This window comes from Mesoplodon mirus (assembly GCF_964341445.2).
Source record: "Mesoplodon mirus genome assembly, chromosome: 6".
Taxonomy (NCBI): domain Eukaryota; kingdom Metazoa; phylum Chordata; class Mammalia; order Artiodactyla; family Ziphiidae; genus Mesoplodon; species Mesoplodon mirus.
The window spans coordinates 142,561,332-142,580,659 of NC_138982.1; the positions used below are offsets into that span (position 1 = coordinate 142,561,332).

The 19,328-nt window shown below is 36.9% G+C and overlaps 1 protein-coding gene across 2 annotated transcripts in view; it reads right to left on the reverse strand.

Annotated features, from left to right (window-relative positions):
- The window catches only part of DSCAM (DS cell adhesion molecule), a gene marked incomplete at both ends in the record, with an annotated part of 740,068 nt that overhangs the window by 612,560 nt on the left and 108,180 nt on the right, over positions 1-19,328 (reverse strand). For both annotated transcript variants that reach the window (XM_082624816.1, XM_082624817.1), the window contains one exon: positions 5,294-5,611. In XM_082624816.1, the coding sequence (XP_082480942.1) occupies positions 5,294-5,611 (318 nt within the window). The remainder of the gene's footprint in view (positions 1-5,293; positions 5,612-19,328) is intronic.

Here is a 19,328-nt window from a genome sequence, read left to right on the forward strand (position 1 = left end):
AGTCTTAAAGTCAAATAGCATTAACCCTCTTAAATTATTATTTTTCAGAGTTCTTTTGGCTATCCTTGGTACTTTGTATTTCAATATAAATTTTAGAATCAACTAATTAATTCCTATTTGTTAAAAAAAAAGGCTGCTGGGTTTTCACTGGGATTGTATTGAAACTATAGATCATTTGGGGGAGAACTGACATCTTAACAATACCATATCCCCCAACTCATAAAATACTATTTCTCTTCTTTATTTCTCTCAGAAATGTTTTGTAATTTTCAGTGGAAGTGTCTTCCACATTTTGGGTCAGACATATCCTTAAGTATTTCTTGTTTTTTGATGCTATTATAAACAGTATTTAAATTTGTGTGTGTGTGTGTGTTGATCTTGTATACCACCATTTTGATAAACTCACTTATTAGTTCCAGTAGTTTTTTTTTTTTTTTTGTAGAGGCCATCAGATTTTTTTTAAATTGATGATTGGAATCTACAAATAAAAACAGATGAATTTTTTACCATCAGGATGTCTTTTACTTATTTTTCTTGCCATATTGCATTGGCTGCAACCTCCAGTACAATGTTGAATAGAAGTGGTGAAAGCACACATCTTTGCAGTCTTCATATTTGGGGGAAAGCACTTAATCATTCACCACTAAGTATAATGTTAGCTGTAGTAGGATTTTTTTAGTTTTTTTAATCAAATTTCTCTTCTACTCCTAGTTTTCTGAGAGTTTTTATTATAATAGGATGTTGTATTTTGTCAATGATTTTCTGCACCTATTGAAATGATCACATGGTTTCTAATATGTTAATGTGGTGAACTGCCTTGATTAATTTTCAAATGTGAAACCTACCTTGCATTCTGGAGATAAGCTCTTTTTATATGTTGTTGTATTATCCTTTTTATATGTTGTTGGATTCAATTTGCTAAAATTTTGTTTAGGATTTTTACACGTATATTCATGAGAAATATTTGCCTTTTTTTGATTTAGTATCGTGGTAATGCTGATCTCCTAAAATAACTTGGGAAGTAGTCTTTCCTCTTCAACTTTCTGGGAGAATTTGTGTAGAATTTTTATTATTTCTTCCTCAAATATTTGGTAGAATAAAGAGTGTATCTATTTGAGCCTGGAATTTCATTGTAGGAAATTTTTCTATTACAAATTCAAATTCTTTAATAGATATGGAGCTATTCAGCTATCTCTTCTTGAATGAGCTTTGGCATTTTATCTCTTTCAAAGACTTTCTCATTTTATCTAAGTTATTTGATTTATTGACATCCCCATGTTCTTAATATTCTATTATAATTTAAATATCTGTATAATTTTGACTACTATAGAACATTGCTGATTATATATATATATTGATTATATCTGTAGAATAGTAATGTAACCTCTCTCATTCTTGACATTGATAATCTGTCTTCTCTCTTATTTTCCTCTTCAGTCTGGCCAGCTTACCAATTTTATTGATGTTTTTCAAAGAAACAACTTTTGGCTTCAGAGATTTCCACTCTAATCTTTATTATTTCCTTTTTGCTTATATTGGTTTTAATTTGCTCTTTTTTCTGGAGTTAAGACCACTTGAGATCTCTATTTGAGACCATTTTTCATTCCCAATGTAAGTTTTTAGAACTATAAATTTCCCCCCCAAGCATTGCTTTAGTGGCATTCCCAAAATTATTAGATGTTGTACTTTCATTTTTATTCAGCTCAAAATATTTGCTCATTTACCTTCTGTTTTTTCTTTGACATAGATTATTTAGAAGTGTGCTATTTGGTATCCAAATATTTGGGGATTTCCCAGAGATCTTATTGTTAGTGATTCTAATTTAATTCTATTGTAGTCAGAGAACATACTTTATATGACTTATTTTTTTTTAATTTGTCTGACACTTGTTTCATTCATAATATGATTTATTTTAGTAAATATATGTGTTTTCTTGAAGAGAATATGTATTGTGCTATCACTGGATGGAATGTTCTGTATTTGAATGTCAATTAGTTCAAGTTGATTAACAATACCATTCAAGTATTCTTTATTCTTGCTCATTTTCTGTCTATTTCTGGCAGTTATTAAGAGAGGGGTATTGAAATCTCTAACTATAAGTTTTGATTTGTCTGTTTCTTCTTGCAGTTCTATCAGCTTTTACTTCATGTATTTTAAAGTTCTCTTATAGGTGCATAAAATTTATAATAGTCATACCCTCTTAATTAATTGAATTTTTTTACAAAATGACCTTCTTTAGCCCTTGTAATATTCTTTGCTCTGAAATATACTTTGTTTAATATTGACATAGTTACTCCAGCTTTCTTCTGATATTTTCTTTTAATTAGACTGATTAGATTGATGATTTGATTTTTGTCTGTGTGTTGTTGTTGTTTCAGATAAAAGGGTAAATTTTGTCTCTGCTACTCGATCTTGGCCATAAGCAGAAGCCCCAGTCAAATGTTATTAAGCACAGTTCACTAAGGAGGAAACAATCACTAGAGATGTTTTGACTTGACCAAGGTCATATAGCTGATTACCGTTTGCTAAGTAGATATACGGCATGGGCAGGGCAGTACTGCTTCAAGGGATCCATGTGCATTTCACTCCTTAGAACAAAAAGGGAAAGAAAGTATTTTATGTGAAGGAGAACTAGGATTGCTGATCAAGGAGACAAGATGGATGAACCTTCCCTGTTTTGTTGACAGTCAGACCTAAGTCAAAGTCACTGAAAACTGTTAAGAATAAGAATTCCCTGTACTTACAAAGGAGAGATGATGAAACCATTTACCTAATGGATTATTCCAGGAAAATTCCAGTGCCAATCTAGAGACACACAGACATTTCAGATGACCCAATATACAGGAGGATACCCCTGAGTCAGTGCTCATTCCACTCAAACCTGCACTACAGCTATCACTGGGTAACATACATATCCCTCACCTGCCCTTCTGAACAGGCATCCAGTTTTGTACTAGCATCTACATAGAAATGATGAAACCATATTTTCCAGCATCCAATAAATAATCTAAAAGACTACTACAACTATAATGTGTTCATATTAAGAAGTAAAATTAAATGAGAAAGGTAATTTCACAGGGGCAACATGACTATCCATCTTGTAAGTTCAAACTGACAGAGCAATCATGTGTATGCTGGGCCTTAGATGTCAAGAATAACAGCACACAGACAGAAATCACATAACTCAGTGGAAGGGGGGTGGGGAGCATAGATGCCAGACAAGACGATGGAACTTCCATCCCTTTAAAACCTATGTAGTCATGCAAAGACAATCAATTCTATGACAAATTTAGCAAATAGCAGTTAAAACAGAAGTAAGCATTTAATTCTTTTATCTGACAGGAAACCCAAGACAGAAATAGCAGATTAATACAGACAAGTATACCTGTTTGAAGTTCCAGGTTTTGCTATAAGTGGTACTTTGTAGTTTATAAAGATGTTTTTATGACACACCATTAAACTTGTTAGCCTGCCAGGTAAAAGGCATTCGCGATGTCTCCCTGTTTGTCAGGTTTAGAAGTTCCTATACAAATTTCATTGGCTTCATTTTAATTATTCGGGGTATCAACTTTTCATATCGCTTGATTAAAGCCAATCTTTTTCTTCCTTTCTTAAAGGCATTTTTGTGCATGTCTTGAAATTCATGAGCATGTCAGGGAGATCAAAATATAGCTGGGAAATGACTAGCTAGCAGAATGAGTCACAGTCTAATGTTTGATTGCTTACATCAAAGAGATCACATGCAGGAATTCAGAAACATTTCATAGTTTGCTCGTGTTGTGATGTCTTCAAACGGCACCTCCACACTTGCTGCAGAAATTATTACAAAGTTCCCCCAGCTACCTGGTGTATACGTCAATAATCAAAGTCACATTCTTTTTTCCTAGTCACTCCATTATGTCAGTTTACCATAGGATTTGAAAGCCTAGGCTTAAAAACATAATAAAAACACTGTTTTCTAACTGGTGTCTAACTGTATGTATGTTTTGGGGGGCTTTATTAAATCTATAGAATGACACAATATGCCCTGTATGTACAACTTTTGATGTCTGTGAACCTCAGGCTGTATTCCTGGTTTGGCTTGTATCAATGGCAATTAAAATACAGTATGATGTTAAAAGGAACATAACCAATTCATGGTTTATTTACTGACAACATTCCAGCAACATGTGACACAGTCAAAAATGTTAAAAGAGCCCTTTTTATTTCACAAGGAAGAGAAGAATATTAGACTGATGCTATTTTACTGACGATAAACATTGATGCTATGGTTTATTCCAGTTAAATTCCTCGTCCTCTGTTCTCCCTTTTTCTTCCCTACTCCCCACGCTGCCTGCCTCTGGGACAGAGTCGGGTGAGGAGGAGTGAAGAGGGAGACAAGAAACAAACACAATGAGCTGGACGCACTGAAAGTGTCAGTCACTGTATCAACTGGTCAAAAGACAGTAAGTCCGGGATATAGTTTAGACCTTACTAACTTGATATCACTAATTTCAAGTTTTAGTTCCAGCAACGTAAGGCACTCCAAAATCCAGTCCAAAGATGCTCTGACATCTCAAAGCAGCCATCAGTATCACACTGAACGGATGATAGGGTTTTCATTGATTCTCAGCTGATGGTTGTTTCTCTCTCCCCAGTTTTTTACAATATACTCAGCAAATGTCATAGTGCCTGGGACAGAGGCCAACTCTCCATTGTAAACTTTAACCCAACTTTATTTGTCCATTGTCTGACTCCCTCATAAGGGCTATGTCCATGAGGCCATCCATATACCAGACCTTTTTACCCATCTACTCTCTGTACCTGGCACAGTGCCTGAATCAAAACAGAAGCTCAAGGAATATCTGTTGAGTGACAACATTAAAACCGACCCAAGAATGGTACTGCAAACTTAATGTTAGTGCCACAGAAGGATTTTCCCCATTTCCACGGTGTTTAGTGATTTACAGAAATAGAGTTGCAAAGGTTTACAAATGCCTTGAATGCTTTTTTGACATGTCTTGTTCAAATAGCAAAAATGTTGAATAAAAGGAGAAATACCTCAGTCAGCAAAAAGCTAGAGGTGATATTTGCAGGCATCTGCACATTTGTTTCCCTGAGGAAGAGAACCACTAATTTCGAGTTTTCGTTCCAAAAATGTAAGGCGCTCTGACATCTCAAAGCAGCCATTAGAAGAGTGAACTAAGGATAGGATTTTCATCGGTTCTCAGCTGATGGCGTTTTAATATTTGTCATTGCCCACCTGGACCCCCAGCAGGCACAGAACGAATAAAGGTTGAGGAGCCGTACTTACCAGCCTTGATGTGGACATCCTGACTTCGAATTTTCCCTGAAGGATTTTCAGCTGTGCAATAGTAAGTATTATCATGGATTAAGGTACTAAAGCTTGAAGGAGGGAAGGGGAAAATTTGGAGAGTGCCGTTGGGGTGGACGTGGCGGATCCCGGGGACATCGTAGATCTCCTCGCCCGTTGCTAGGTACCATCTGAGAGACACAGGAGGGATGCCTGCAGCAGGGCAGGGCACCAGGGTCCCTGTGGTGCTCGCAAACACTACCTCTTGCAGAGATGCATTGACAAAGTAGAGGCTGGAGTGAAGGTCCTCACCGAAAACTACAAGAAGACAACACAAGAACATGTCAGTAAAGTGCACGTTCCGAACTTGTCCTCCGATCAACTGGCATCAAGAGGTTATGCTGAGAAACAGACACGAGGCTCAACTAAAACCAGATCATTTGAAATTGCTCAACCTACTGTGGACAGAGAGGCACCATCTTCATAGTTTGTACACGAGTTACATCACCCTGGGTCTTAAACTTTAAATAGATTACTCTTCATCTCTATGTCCCGTGCCCTGTTCTGTCTCCATGGGACTGACCACTATTGGGTTTTGTATTCACTTATTGTCTGTCTCCCCTTCTAGAACGTAAGGCCTATGAGAACAATGTTGGCATTTGCTCACACAATTACCTGGGGCACAGAGCAGAACATCCTGTGGCGGCTTAAGAAGGAGAAGCTACATGACTGAATAACTAGATCCGCTTGCTAGGATCAAATTGCTCTGGTTGAAAGGTACATTGAGAGCTAACTTTGAATGAAATTAGTCACAAATTTTAAAAATTAAAATTGAAGATCATATGTAAAGCATTTTAAAAAGACAGTTGGTTTTCTGAAAATCAAATCCAATCAACAGTGCATTTTTTAATTGAAAATATGTTGCAATGATAAAGATAGAACTTCAACAAAGTATCATTCAATTCCACCAGTCTATGGCAGATTCTGTTTCGATTTTTCTCTTCTGGCCCATCCGCCTACATGCCTGTATAATTATACTATGTTATAATGTGCACACGTGCAACATGCAGTTTTTACAGACTCTGTTTCATACTCATAACATTGTTTCATATACATAATGCCATGTTTCACAGAATTCGTTAAGTACAGCTGACCTTGAACAGCACTGGTTTGAACTGCGTGGGTCCACTTATACACAGATTCCTGTTGACAACGATTGTTGTCAATAGGAAATACTACCGTATTACGCCGCCTGCAGTTGGTTGGATCTTCAGATGCAGAGAAACTATGGATACAGAGGGCAGACGATAACTTATAGGCATCGGCACAATTTATATAATGTGATTTTCTTAACCAGTTCCCTGACCTGGGCTACTTGTTTCTAGCTTAATCACCACAAATAAAGTGTCTGCAAACGTTTTCATGCATTTATTGACTGCTTGCATTACACTCATTTACAGTTGTAGAGTGTCCTTTACATGAAGCAAAGAAACTCAGTTTCTGGAATCCAAATATTAAACAAAAGATGTATAAATGCTGTGAAGACCTCCTACCTTTCAGACACTGGTGTTTAGATATGGCTTTCTAAGAACAAATGCACACCAGGTCACATAGTCACAAGAGAGTAAAGAAGCCCTAGACATTTGGAATTAATCTCACTGGGCAGAGATGAGATGAACGATTACTGAGTGCCCAAGCCATGTCAGGCAATGTTGTGAGGCTCGAAGTGTTGTTTCATTTACTCCTATGCACAGCAGTCCTGCCAGGTGAGCCCAGGCTCCGCTCCACAGAGGATGAGACTCAGAGGGGCTGTCACTGGAGCAAGGACTCAGGGTAGGAGGTTGCAGAGCCAGGATTCAGTCTCCCTGATGAAGACTTTATTTCATTGCATGGCTGCCTTTATTGTATGAAGCCAAATCGTGGGGAAGCTGTGTTCATGAGATTCGCCCTACTCCAGATCGCTTACTGGGAGATCCACCTGCTTTCTCTTGGTCTCTGTAACGAGCGGTGACCACGAGTTTGCCCACAGCCTATGCTGCCTACCTCTGAGCTGGCAGCAGAGTGAACTCCATTAGTCAAAAAATGGCAGAGAAAAATACACTTTGTAAAAGCGACAGATTTACTCAAAGAGAAGACAGGCAGGGGTATTCATCAAGTAGTAACTGTTTGATGGTTTTCTTCCCCAACCATAACTAAAGTCTTTAGCAATGCTCCATAAATCAGAATATGGAAAGCAATGCTAACTGAGGAATTGGTTCAGACCAGAAGCATAGTTAATAGTTAAACTTTGTAGCTTTCAGCTCAAATAAAAATGCTGATAGTAGCACTGTGGTTTTGAGCTTTTTAGGAAACTGACATCACCCCAAACATATTGCCAGGAACGAGGTAACTGTCACTCCTGAGGCTAATTAATTCCACCTCAATTCTTTTTTTCCCTCCCCAGGTTACTCTTCTGTCAACTGAATTGTAGGCAATCCAAACTAAGTAAAATTTAGTCGTATTTGAATTTATTCTCTTTATGTGTCCTAAACGTGAATTTATTCTCTTTATGTGTCCTAAACGTGGCCTTGTTAAGAACAGCAGTCTTTGAAAATGTGAATGTATGTAAGAAATATTTCTTCATTAAATATATAATTTTCTATTTTCAACCACATTCTAAGAGCCAGCCTATGAAATTATTTAAATGACTGTGAGAAAAATGCAAAACAAATGTTTAATCCTAGTAGTTAAAGAGATAAGTGACCTATGGGGGATTACTGTCATTTCTCCTTACATTTTTTAGATATTTCACATTAGTCTTTTTATTTCACACCACTGGGTTTAATAACATAACATAAACTCACTTTCTAAGATACACATCATATGGTCACAGGCAAAAGAAAACCCAAACTATATTCCAACAGCTTTTATTTCTTCCATCTAAGGGCCCATCCATCTGCTTAAATAATAGTACTTCTTTCTATGGAGTGCTGAATGCACTTTAAATACAGTAACATTTGCTCTCTCCAATAAGGGCAGATCTTAATGTGAATTGTGTGTGTGTGTGTGTGTGTGTGTGTGTGTGAAAGTTCCTTGAAAATAACTGCAGTTTATTAACTGAGATCTAAACAAAATGCTTGGCAGAATCTTGTTGTGAGATTCAAGGCATAAAATCCTGGCGTACGAACGCTAAGGGCATAAAAGGAAGGGGCTTTGGAGAATTGTTTCTTCGTTTGCAGATTTCTCCATATTTTTTTTATCGTTATAACAGATGGTATAACCAAGACTCCCATGACAAACATAAAGGAGAATGTTACACTAAAAAGAAAAATAAGTCAATATTGCTTTCTTTAAAATCCACAAACGGCAAAGTGAAAAGAAGAAACATGGGAGAAATTTTGCAGGAAACAATGATTCAATCAGTTATTCATGTGACAGTATTTATTGAGCACCTGTTATGTACCAGGCCTTGTGCAAGGTCACAGTTAGACACATTTGCAGGAGTCATGCTACTGCTTTGAAGGAATTTTTGGTCTAGAGGGTTCCATGGTCATGTAACGAGATCAGCGATAAGTATATATTTTGCTGAGTGCTGTGACACAGTTATCAACAAAGCGCTACAGATGCATAAATGATAGAGAAACTAACCCAACCTGGGGAAGATAAGGGTAGATTCCCAAAGGAGAGGGAAAAGCAGATTCTAGGCAGAGGCATTAACATAGTAGGACACTGAGTTGTCATAGGCAGGAGAGAAGTGAGAGGACACTGGATACCAGGAACTTGAGGGCAGAACCAACAGGGACACAGATTTGGGAGAGGAAGTTTGAGTTTCCTTATATTCATTTATTCTGTACATACATATTCAGCACCTAGTAAGTATCTGGCACTTGCTAAGGCCTTGGGACTTGCTAAGGACCAAGGCTTGGAGGGTGATCCTGGGAGCTTCTATTTCAGAAGCTGATTATAAAGTCTAGATCATAAGGGGTGTCAGATCTCAAGCTAAGAAGCATGTGCTTAATTCTGAAGATGGTAGGACAAGAGGGAGCCCCATTCCTAGGCATACACACAAGCAAAGTGAATGCATATGTCCATGCAGAAACGTGTACACAGATGTTCAAAGCAGTGTTATTTATACTAGACAAATGTGGAAACAACTCAAGTGCCCATCAACTGAAGAATGGATAAACAAAAGCTGGTATATCCATGCAATGGAATTTTACTCAGCAATAGAGATAAGTGAAATACTAATATGTATTACAGACATGGACAACTCTTGATAACATTATGCTCAGTGAAAAGAGTGAGTCACAAAAGAGCACGTACTATGTGATTACATGCACATGAAATGTCCAGAACAGGGAACTCTACAGAGACAGAAAGTAGATGAGTGGTTTACTTAGGGGTGGAGGTGAGGGGCTGGGGAGAAGGGTGACAGCTAAAGGATGCAGCGTGTCTTTCTGAAGTTATTACAGTGGTCTAAAATTAGCTGTGATGAAGGTTGTGCATATCTTTGAATTTACCAAAAAAAAAAAAAAAACACTGAACTGTACAAACAGATGAATGTTATTGTATGTAAATTATATCTCAATAAAACTGTTTAAAAAGTCGAGAGCCAATGAAAGTTTTGACACAGAACAAGCAATTTTCCATATTGTCATTTTGGAAAGTGAACGCTGGGTGGGGGTGGGGATGAAAACTGGAGGCAGGAAGTCTGGCTGGGCTGCTGTGGGTGGCCCAGGCCCTCTGGGGCTCTGGTGCTGTGAAGGGAGGAGAGAGCCTAACTCTACAGGTGTGTCTGATATGGTCCCGCCAGAAACTGTGGGCAGGGCATGGAAGTAACCAGGCTGAGGGAGGATAAGGAACAAGTCAATATGATCCAAATTTAATAGCTTGCGTGCCTGGTTGCATAGTTACACTATGAGCGCATATAGAGAACATACAGGGCAGAGCCAGCTGGGGGAAGGAAATGACAGTGCCTGTTTTACTGCAGTTAAGGGGGCACTGCCTTGGGGCTACCCACTAGCCATCTGGGAATCGGAGTGCAAGGTCTCAGACGGAGATTCTACAGTCAGGGAAGCTGAAGCCCATCACTGTGTGAGATATATCAAGGAGACTGTGAAGAACAAGAAGAGACAAAAAAAAAAAAAACAGAGATGGATGCTCAGGGATAGTTAATACATAAAAGGTGAGCAAAGGATATTTGACCATGGACTTGCACCCAAAATACATAATGAACTCCTCCAGGTCAATAAGAAAAACATAATCTAATTAAACATGGGCAAAAGGCTTAGATGGTCACTTCACAAAGGCCAATATATAAATGGCCAACAAGCACATAAAAAAAAAAAAACACCTCAATGTCACTAGTCATCAGGGAAATGCAAATTAAAAGCACAAGGAGTTACCACTACACAACAATGACTAAAATGAAAAAGACAGACTATATTGAGTGTCCCAAGGATGTGAAGCAACATGAAACACATACACTGCAAGCGGGAATGTAAATTCATAAGGTCATTATGGAAAACTGTTCCTCAGTAACTACTACAGCTAAACCTATGCCTACCCTATGACTCAACAATTCAATTCATAGGTATTTATCCAACAGAAATGCATGTGTATGCTCATAAATATTACACACTGGAATAGTCACAGCATTACTGCTTGTGAGTCCCAAACTGGAAACCACTTACAATATCCACCAGTAGTAAAAAATGGATAAATATATTGTTATATATTTGCACATCAAATCATTATATAAAAATAAGAATGAACAATCTACAATTACAAACAAAAATATTATGAAACCACAACCATAAAGTTGAAGGAAAGTAAACAGACACAACAAGAGTGCATACATTATTATTCCATTGATATCAAGCATAAAATAGGAAAAACTAATCTATGGTGTTAAGAGTCAGGATAATAGTTATTCATGGGGTGGACACAGAGGATAGAAATGGCATGAGGTGGCATCCAGGCTGCTGTCTGTGCCCATTTTCTTGACCTGGGTGCTGGGTACACTGATGTGTTCAGCTGAGGAAAATTTCATTTAGCTGTACTCTGTGAAATCCACACTTCTCTGTATGTATTCTATACTTGACTTAAAACATTAAATATTTTAAATAAATGGGAAAAGAGAGAAACATCATGAAGATAAAGAAGACGTTATGAGATAAGTAGCCAAAATCTTAAAGAAAATGATGCCTTAGAAACAAAAGGACAGCATTTTGAAATGTCAACCAGCAGTTTTCAACTGTGTCAATTGCTTCACAGAGATCAGAAAACATGAAAACTAAAACAGACCATTAGGTTTGCAAATTGAGTATATCTATTTTGAATGAAAATACCATTTAGGATCAAAATAATTTTATTGATTTCATAGGAATCTGTGAGTGTATATGCTTAGTAAAATGAACTGCTTCTATAAAGCTCTTCCCAAAGGAAAAGGAATATACCTAAGCCTCAGGTAAATATTATCTAGAAAGCATTAACACCTAGCTGATTCTGAGACTCCAAAATGTTTTCACATTTGAATAAATGCTTTGAAATTTAGTGTCATCTTGATCAGACAATCTGAAAGCAGATAAATGGATGGTCTCATAATGACTTGGAAAGCATTCCAAACGTCTATGAAATAATTCCAAGTTAAGTTATAAAAATATGCTCATATGTTACAGCAACTGTGCATTTAACTCTAATATATTTCAGTCATTCTATCTATTCCCCAGCACTAAAGCAACAACGCAACTGTCCAAGCAAGAATTGGATAAAACTTCATAATGACACGGAACTTAAAACTATGAAATTCTGTCTTTGAACATGATAAAACAAAATGAAACAAAACAGGAAGTGGATTTACCCTCTTCTATGTAAATATTCATTCAATACAAAACAGTAAGCTGTAAAAGAAGGAAACAAATGAGATGGGGCCCACCAGCATCCAGCTTAATGTCTGGAGAAAATTCACAAATCATCCCAAAAGGAGAAACCTAAATAGAACTTGGTGGAATTTCTGAGTTGAAGCTTGGGGAGGCCAAACACACTGGATTTACAAAGCAAAGAGACGGAAGTTGCATGGAGAGGGAACTCCAACAATCTGAAGAAGTTTCCCTTTGGTGAGTCTTTAGCTGTGGACAGATATTTACAGGTGTGTGGGGAAACTACTGATGCTGCAAAGAAACACCAGAAAGGAGCAGCTGGAAAATCCCTGAAGCTCACACAGGGGAGGGACTAGTTCATGTTCCATCCAGAGAGGAAAGAACTAATATATGGGGTACCAGATAGAGTACTCAGAAGTGTATGACCACTACCGTGGGGGCCAAATTAATCATAACAAAGTTTAAAAGGGATCCCAGTATGGATTCCAGAGGGGAGTAAATTGATTTCAAGTAACTTAACTGCACAACCAACAAATTTCAATGCTGGTTAATGAAAAGAAACAAAATCCAATAATCAATAATGTAAAGTTTACAATATCTGACATCCAATAAAAAAAATTGGAGACAAGCAGGAAAATATAACCTATTATCAGAAGTAAATGTATTCAATAGAAGCAGACACAGAAATGACAGGTGATAGAATTAGCAGGCACAGACATTAAAATAGCTATTATAAATATTCTCCCAATATCATCAAGATGGTAAGGGAAAGCAAGGGAATACTGATGAGAGAAATGGAGACTATAAAAATGGCCAAAAATGAAACTTCTTGAGATGAAAAATACACTATATGAAATGAAACACAGGCAAATGGAATTAACAGCAGATTATACCTTGCAGAAGAAAATATCAATAAACCAGAAGGCAGGGCAATAGAAACTACACAAATTGAAAGATAAAGAAAACAGGCTTAAAGACAGTAAACATAAAATCAGTGAGATGTGAGACAATATCATGTGGCCTAATATATGTATAATTGGAATTCCACAAGGGGGAAGGTCAGACAGAAATTTTTTAAAAGAATTAATATCTAACATTTTCAAAATTTAAGGAATGCCAGAACCCCAAATACTCCATAAATTCAATGAACACCAAACAGAAGAAACACAAAGAAAATCACACCATGACACATCATAATTCAATTGCTGAAAGCTAGTAAAAAAGAGAAAAATATTAAATGCAGCCACTTAAAAAAATACACATAGCATGTGGAGAAACAAAGGTAAGAATGATGCCAGACTTATCAGAAACAATGCAAGCCAAAAGACAGTGAAGAGAAAGAAAATTTAAAGTATTATTTAGAAAGAAAAAAACCTTCCAATCTAAAATTCTATGCCCAGCCAAAAACAAAAAATTATAAATGAAGGCAAAATAAAAATGACTTTTCAGACATCCAAATACTAAGAGAATTCATTGACAATGGATCAGCAGTACAAGGAACGCTAATGGAAGTCCTTCAGGCAAAAGGAAAATGTTACCAGATAGACATTTTTGACTTCTCAAAAATAATGAAGACTGACAAAAATGGTAAATATATGGGTAAATATACAAAACACATTTCTTCATTTAAAAAATAATCAAAAGACAATTTACTGTTTAAAGCAAAATTGATAATAATGTATTTTGGAGTATAACATGTATGGAGAGATAAAATGAATGACAGTATCAGCATGAAGGCAGGTGGGAGGAGGAGAATGACAATCTACTGTCTTAAGTTTCTTCTATTATACATTGTGTTGTAATGTTATTTGAAAGTAGGCCATGTTACTTTAAAGATTTATGTTGTAAACCCTAAAGCAAACACTTAAAAAACAAAGAAAAACTTAGATATTAAACCATTCATGTAGATAAAATTGATCATTAAAAAATTCCTTTAATACAAAAGGAGATAAGAAAAAAAAACAGAGTGGATGAAATAAATAGGAAGCATTATCAAGATGGTAGATTTAAACCTAACCAAATTGGTGTTCACATTAAATATAAATGGCCTAAACACTCCAATTGAAAGGCAGAAAGTGTCAGATTGATGAAAAATCAAGATTTAATAGTATGTAATCCAGGAGAAACCCATTTTAAATACAAAAAAAACAAGTAGGTTAAAATTAAAGGGATAGAAAAATATACCATGCTCACACTACTCAAAAGAAAGCTGGAGTGGCTACACTAATATCAAAGTAGATTTCAGGATACAGAATGTTACTAAGATGTTTTCTTCTAATGATAAAGTGATCAATTCAAGAATACATGACAATCCTAAATGTTTATGTATCTAATAAAAACTTCAAAGTACATAAAGCAACTCTGCTGGAATTGGAGGGAGGAATATCAAATACAGAAGGAAAATTGAGGACTGGGTTTCTTTCCTTTTTAGTGCTGACTGCCATTGGGTTGATATATCAATGTTCTTTGTTGAGATTTTATCTGCCTTCTTGTATATTTTGATGTTAAAAGATTGTGCATAGAAAAAATTCAATCTTACCTCATACTGATGGTTTGCTAGGGTTCAGCCAGGCCAGCCTCCTCAGTGCCTTGGGAAACCCACCCCCACCTCAGAGCCAGCACAGATACTGAATGCCTTGCTGGAATACTTCACCATCTTTCACCCAATTCATTAAGACTCATGCTTTGACCCTCAGCTTAAACACCGTTTCCTTAGGGATTTATCCCTGATCTTCTGCTTCCCAGACTGGACCCCATACCCTACCTGTCAGCTTCTTGCTTCATTCATTCATAGTCTCAGCTTAGTTGTTTAGTGTGTGTCTCCAACACTGTTGAAATCTACAAGAGGGGCACTGCGTATAGAGGACGCAACCTTATTCTTTTGTATTTAGTGAACAGACTAGTACACAATAGAAGCCTTCAAATTTTTAGTGAATGAATAAATAAATCTTTAAAAAAATTATGGTTTTCATACCACATATAGCTAAAAGATTCCTTTTAAGGAAAAATAATCTGTATTTCATATGCATCATCTATGTTAATTTAAATTCCATTATAAAGATGTTAAGGGACAGCAAGAATTAGTGGCTGAAAGAATTTCTCGGATAGTATAAGAAGAACATGTTTATGAGATTTTAGCTACTCTGTGTAAGAATGTTCTTTTTACCCAATATGTGTGCTGATTTTTCAACAAGGAAGAAGAAAAGCTCAATTTTGCTATGTGTTTTACAAATCTCTGGAGGAAAAAAAATAAGAAAAATGTTAATATTTTACCCATAAAATGTCTACGTATTGTTTCCAATATCCTTCTAGAGAATTATTTCCATGTGTGTCTAGGGAATTCATTTTAGAGATGAAGTCTCGCTGTCCTTTCAGATGGATGAAAGTCACCCTCAGTAACACTGCTGGCGGTTACGTGTACAGTTTCAGAGAAGAATACAGCCTCGGTAATGAATAATATGTGTGTAGTTTGCTATGTTCCAGCACTTACATTTTAGGCTCAAAGATTTCAAAAGGCACGAAAGGGGCTAGTGATTTGAAAGAAGCAGACTCTCTGGGATTTATGATCACAAGCAGCAAAGCGCATGAATAAACCAAAATGATGTAAATAACTCCTTAGGATCGGGGAGCATAGAAATGTGGGAACAAAAATAGAACAAACTAATGAAGAATGAGGGATAAGTGCAGATTCACACAAGGAATTATAAATTAAGAAAATCATCAGAAAAAGAGAGTGGGAAACGGAGCTGACATCATAATAATGTCAACAGAATTGCTTCCTGCAGATTAAAAGGCTTGGAGAGAGGGGGAAAATTACACAAAGAGAATGTCCAAAAACACAGCAATATGAACTAGAAACACAATAACAAAGCAACAATAAAATCAGACTATTACTGGGAGGGAAAGATTGAAATTCACTGAAGCTTAATGAGTTACCTATCCTATGATTAAAGAACAAAATAAACTGGGAGTTTGGGATTGACATATACACACTACTATATTTAACAGAGATAACCAACAAGGACCTACTGTATAGCACAGGGAACTCTGCTCAATATTCTGGGACAACCTAAATGAGAAAAGAATTTGAAAAAGAACAGCTACATGTATATGTATAACTGAATCACTTTGCTCTACACCTGAAACTAACACAACATTGTTAACTAACTATACTCCAATATAAAATAAAAATTTAAAAAAGGAAAAAGAAAAAACTTAAAAGAAAATTAAAAACAATTTTAAAAAGAACAAAATGAATTTAAAGCAGAGACCACAATGGTACCTCAACAGAAAAATGTAAAGTCCAAGTCCTGCAAGAAATCTTAAACTCTGGTGTTGAGTGAGAGCACTGACGTGGAATGATAAAAAGACGCATTCTTCTTAATCTCATTGACTATGGCAGTGTTCAGCATCATTTTCTTTTGCTAGAACTTCACCATGCTCAGGGGCACTCAATTTTCCATTTTGCTCTGGTCTAAGGACTTACATTAAGTCTAATTTTTAAGGTACTTTTTTGTTCAGGTAGTGCATGCGTTTTACTTTGTGTTTCAGTGCTAAAATGAATGGTTATTCTCATAATGGCAAATATACCCTGAGTTGTAAGTGGCAACAATCTTCTGAATTAGAAAGACTCTTAGAGGATTGACTCTAGTCTAGCCCCTCTGATTCACCAGGCTGAGTCAGAGACCTGGTCACTGTCTTCCTTCCCCTTGGGTGACTTCCTTGAGTTTTCTCCAGTGTGTTAAAACACTCAACTACCATCACTGGCATCTTATGATTACCATTATTTTACCTCTCTTCCTCTTTATCCTTAGGACGTTTATATTCCTTTACTATCATCGTAATGGAGTTTCGGAGGCAAGGTAGGTGAACAGTGATGGAACATAGATGCTCACTTATTTTGTGTTACCAGCAATGCCTACTATCTCCAGAGCAGTGATGGGAACAAACCGTGTTTGGGTTTCAGGTATGATACAACCCTCTATCTTCCCACAGAACACCTGGGAACACTGCACAGTACCCACCTGACTTCAGGGAACAAACCGTGTTTGGGTTTCAGGTATGATACAACCCTCTATCTTCCCACAGAACACCTGGGAACACTGCACAGTACCCACCTGACTTCACCATCCTCTGCACTTTCACACCACTTAATCCATTCTTGCATTTTCTGCCCTTGCTTCATCAAGATATTGCCTATCTATGTGACTTTGTTCTGTGATAAAACACTAGTACCTTGGAGGAAGCAAAGGGGACATTATCATCCCTGTACACCATCTGCTTCCACAGCATCGAGTACATAGATAATGCAGTGAACGCTTAAACATAACCCAAGTCAGGTCTCCCCTGAGGTAGGAAGGGCACTTCCTTGGGACAGAAAAGTGCCATCCTCCTGGGGTTTCTCCACCGTCGGAAGCTGCTGTCAGGTTCTGACCTACAACAGTATGGAGGCCAAGGGCCAGCTCTTCAACCTCGGTGTGACCATTTATAGCAAAAGACGTCAGACTGACCTAGAATTCTACACCCAGAGTATTAAGCAAGTGGACAAAGACATTTTTAGACAATGCAAAGTCAAAAACTTTACCTCTTATGCACCCTATTCAAAAAGCTTCTGGAAGATGAATAAAAAGGCAGCAAACTAAGGAGGAATATATGATATACAGGAAACAGAGGCTCAAACACTGGTGATGAGAAACAAAAGGAATTTCCAGAGTGACTCTGAAAGATTCTAGGACAACAGCTGTATAGTGGAAACTAGTCCAGATTGATGCAGAAAGAAGGCTCCCAGAGAGATGTTTTGAAAAATAAATAAATAAATATTCAAAGACCCTGATATGTCTGAATGTATTAAAAGGAGTACTTTGTCCTGTTGGAGAATTTGGGAAATGAATTACACATGCCGTGAAAACTAAGTAAACAAAAAGGAAGTAATTATTAACCCTAGGGAACAAACAAAGCTATCATAGAAAGGAAAGTGTTTATAATATGCTATGTGGCTCAGCTGTAGCTGAGTTATGTATAAATATTAACATAATTGTAACAGTGCAAACCCCAAATACTGATTTAACCCCAAATGGTAATATAATTATATGGAAAAAATAGCAGAAGGTAAAGAGAGAGGGCATTCATAGCCCAATTTAACAATTAAGTTAAATAGATATCTGGGCCTGATAAATTAAATATTTCAATGTAAGCAGAGAACCTGAGAATGCAGATCTGAATACTCGAAGAAAGTTTAGAAAGGAAAAACATGCAGAAAGCAAAATCGGTAGGTGAATGTGTTTTCTAGAGACTGTGTTTCATTCCAATCACATGAAGACGCAGCCCTAACCAACCCTCATGTTCAACAATGCCTTCCACATGTATGAATCAGTGTGTCTGATCTCACCCTACATCAGCCAACATGGAGCACAAGGACACCCGACAGCTCTGGTTGGTGGAATGTAGGATGTAGAAAGCCCACTTACAGAGCCTTAATTGCAAGCCTCAAACACTTAAGACTTTAGAAAAAAAAAATCTGTTGACTAGGACCCTGGTAAATTGTTGCCCTAATCTCCTGGTCCACTCAGTTACACCCATATTCTGGGATCCAGCATTCTTTTTTTTTTTTAATTTATTTTACTGAAGTGTGGTTAATTTACAACGTTGTGTTAACCTCTGCTGTGCAGCAAAGTGATTCAGTTATACATATATATATATGCTCTTTCATATTCTTTTCCATTATGGTTTATCACAGGATATTGAATACAGTTCCCTATGTTATACAGTAGGACCTGGCTGTTTATCCATTCTCTATATAATCGTTTACATCTGCTAATCCCATACTCCACATTCTTAACATATCACATTCAAGGAGTTTGCTTACCTTCCTCCTCTTCCATGTGATTCTTTTCCACATTTGTTAAGGGTTCAGAAAGAGATAAATTAGAACCACACAAGGTACATACAAAAATATTCTATCCATAAAATATTAGTTTTTAAATAAAGGACCTAATGACCATCCACTCTTAGTTGCTCACAGCAAATGCTCAGGGTCCTCCCCAATGCCCCTCTTTTTCTCATGTTTTGTATTCACTGCATCAGGAAGTCCATTAGCTGCACCCTCAAAATAGCCTCAGAGTCAGCTATTTGCCACCTCTCTGGTCCCACCGCCACCGCTCTCTCTCCCCTGGATT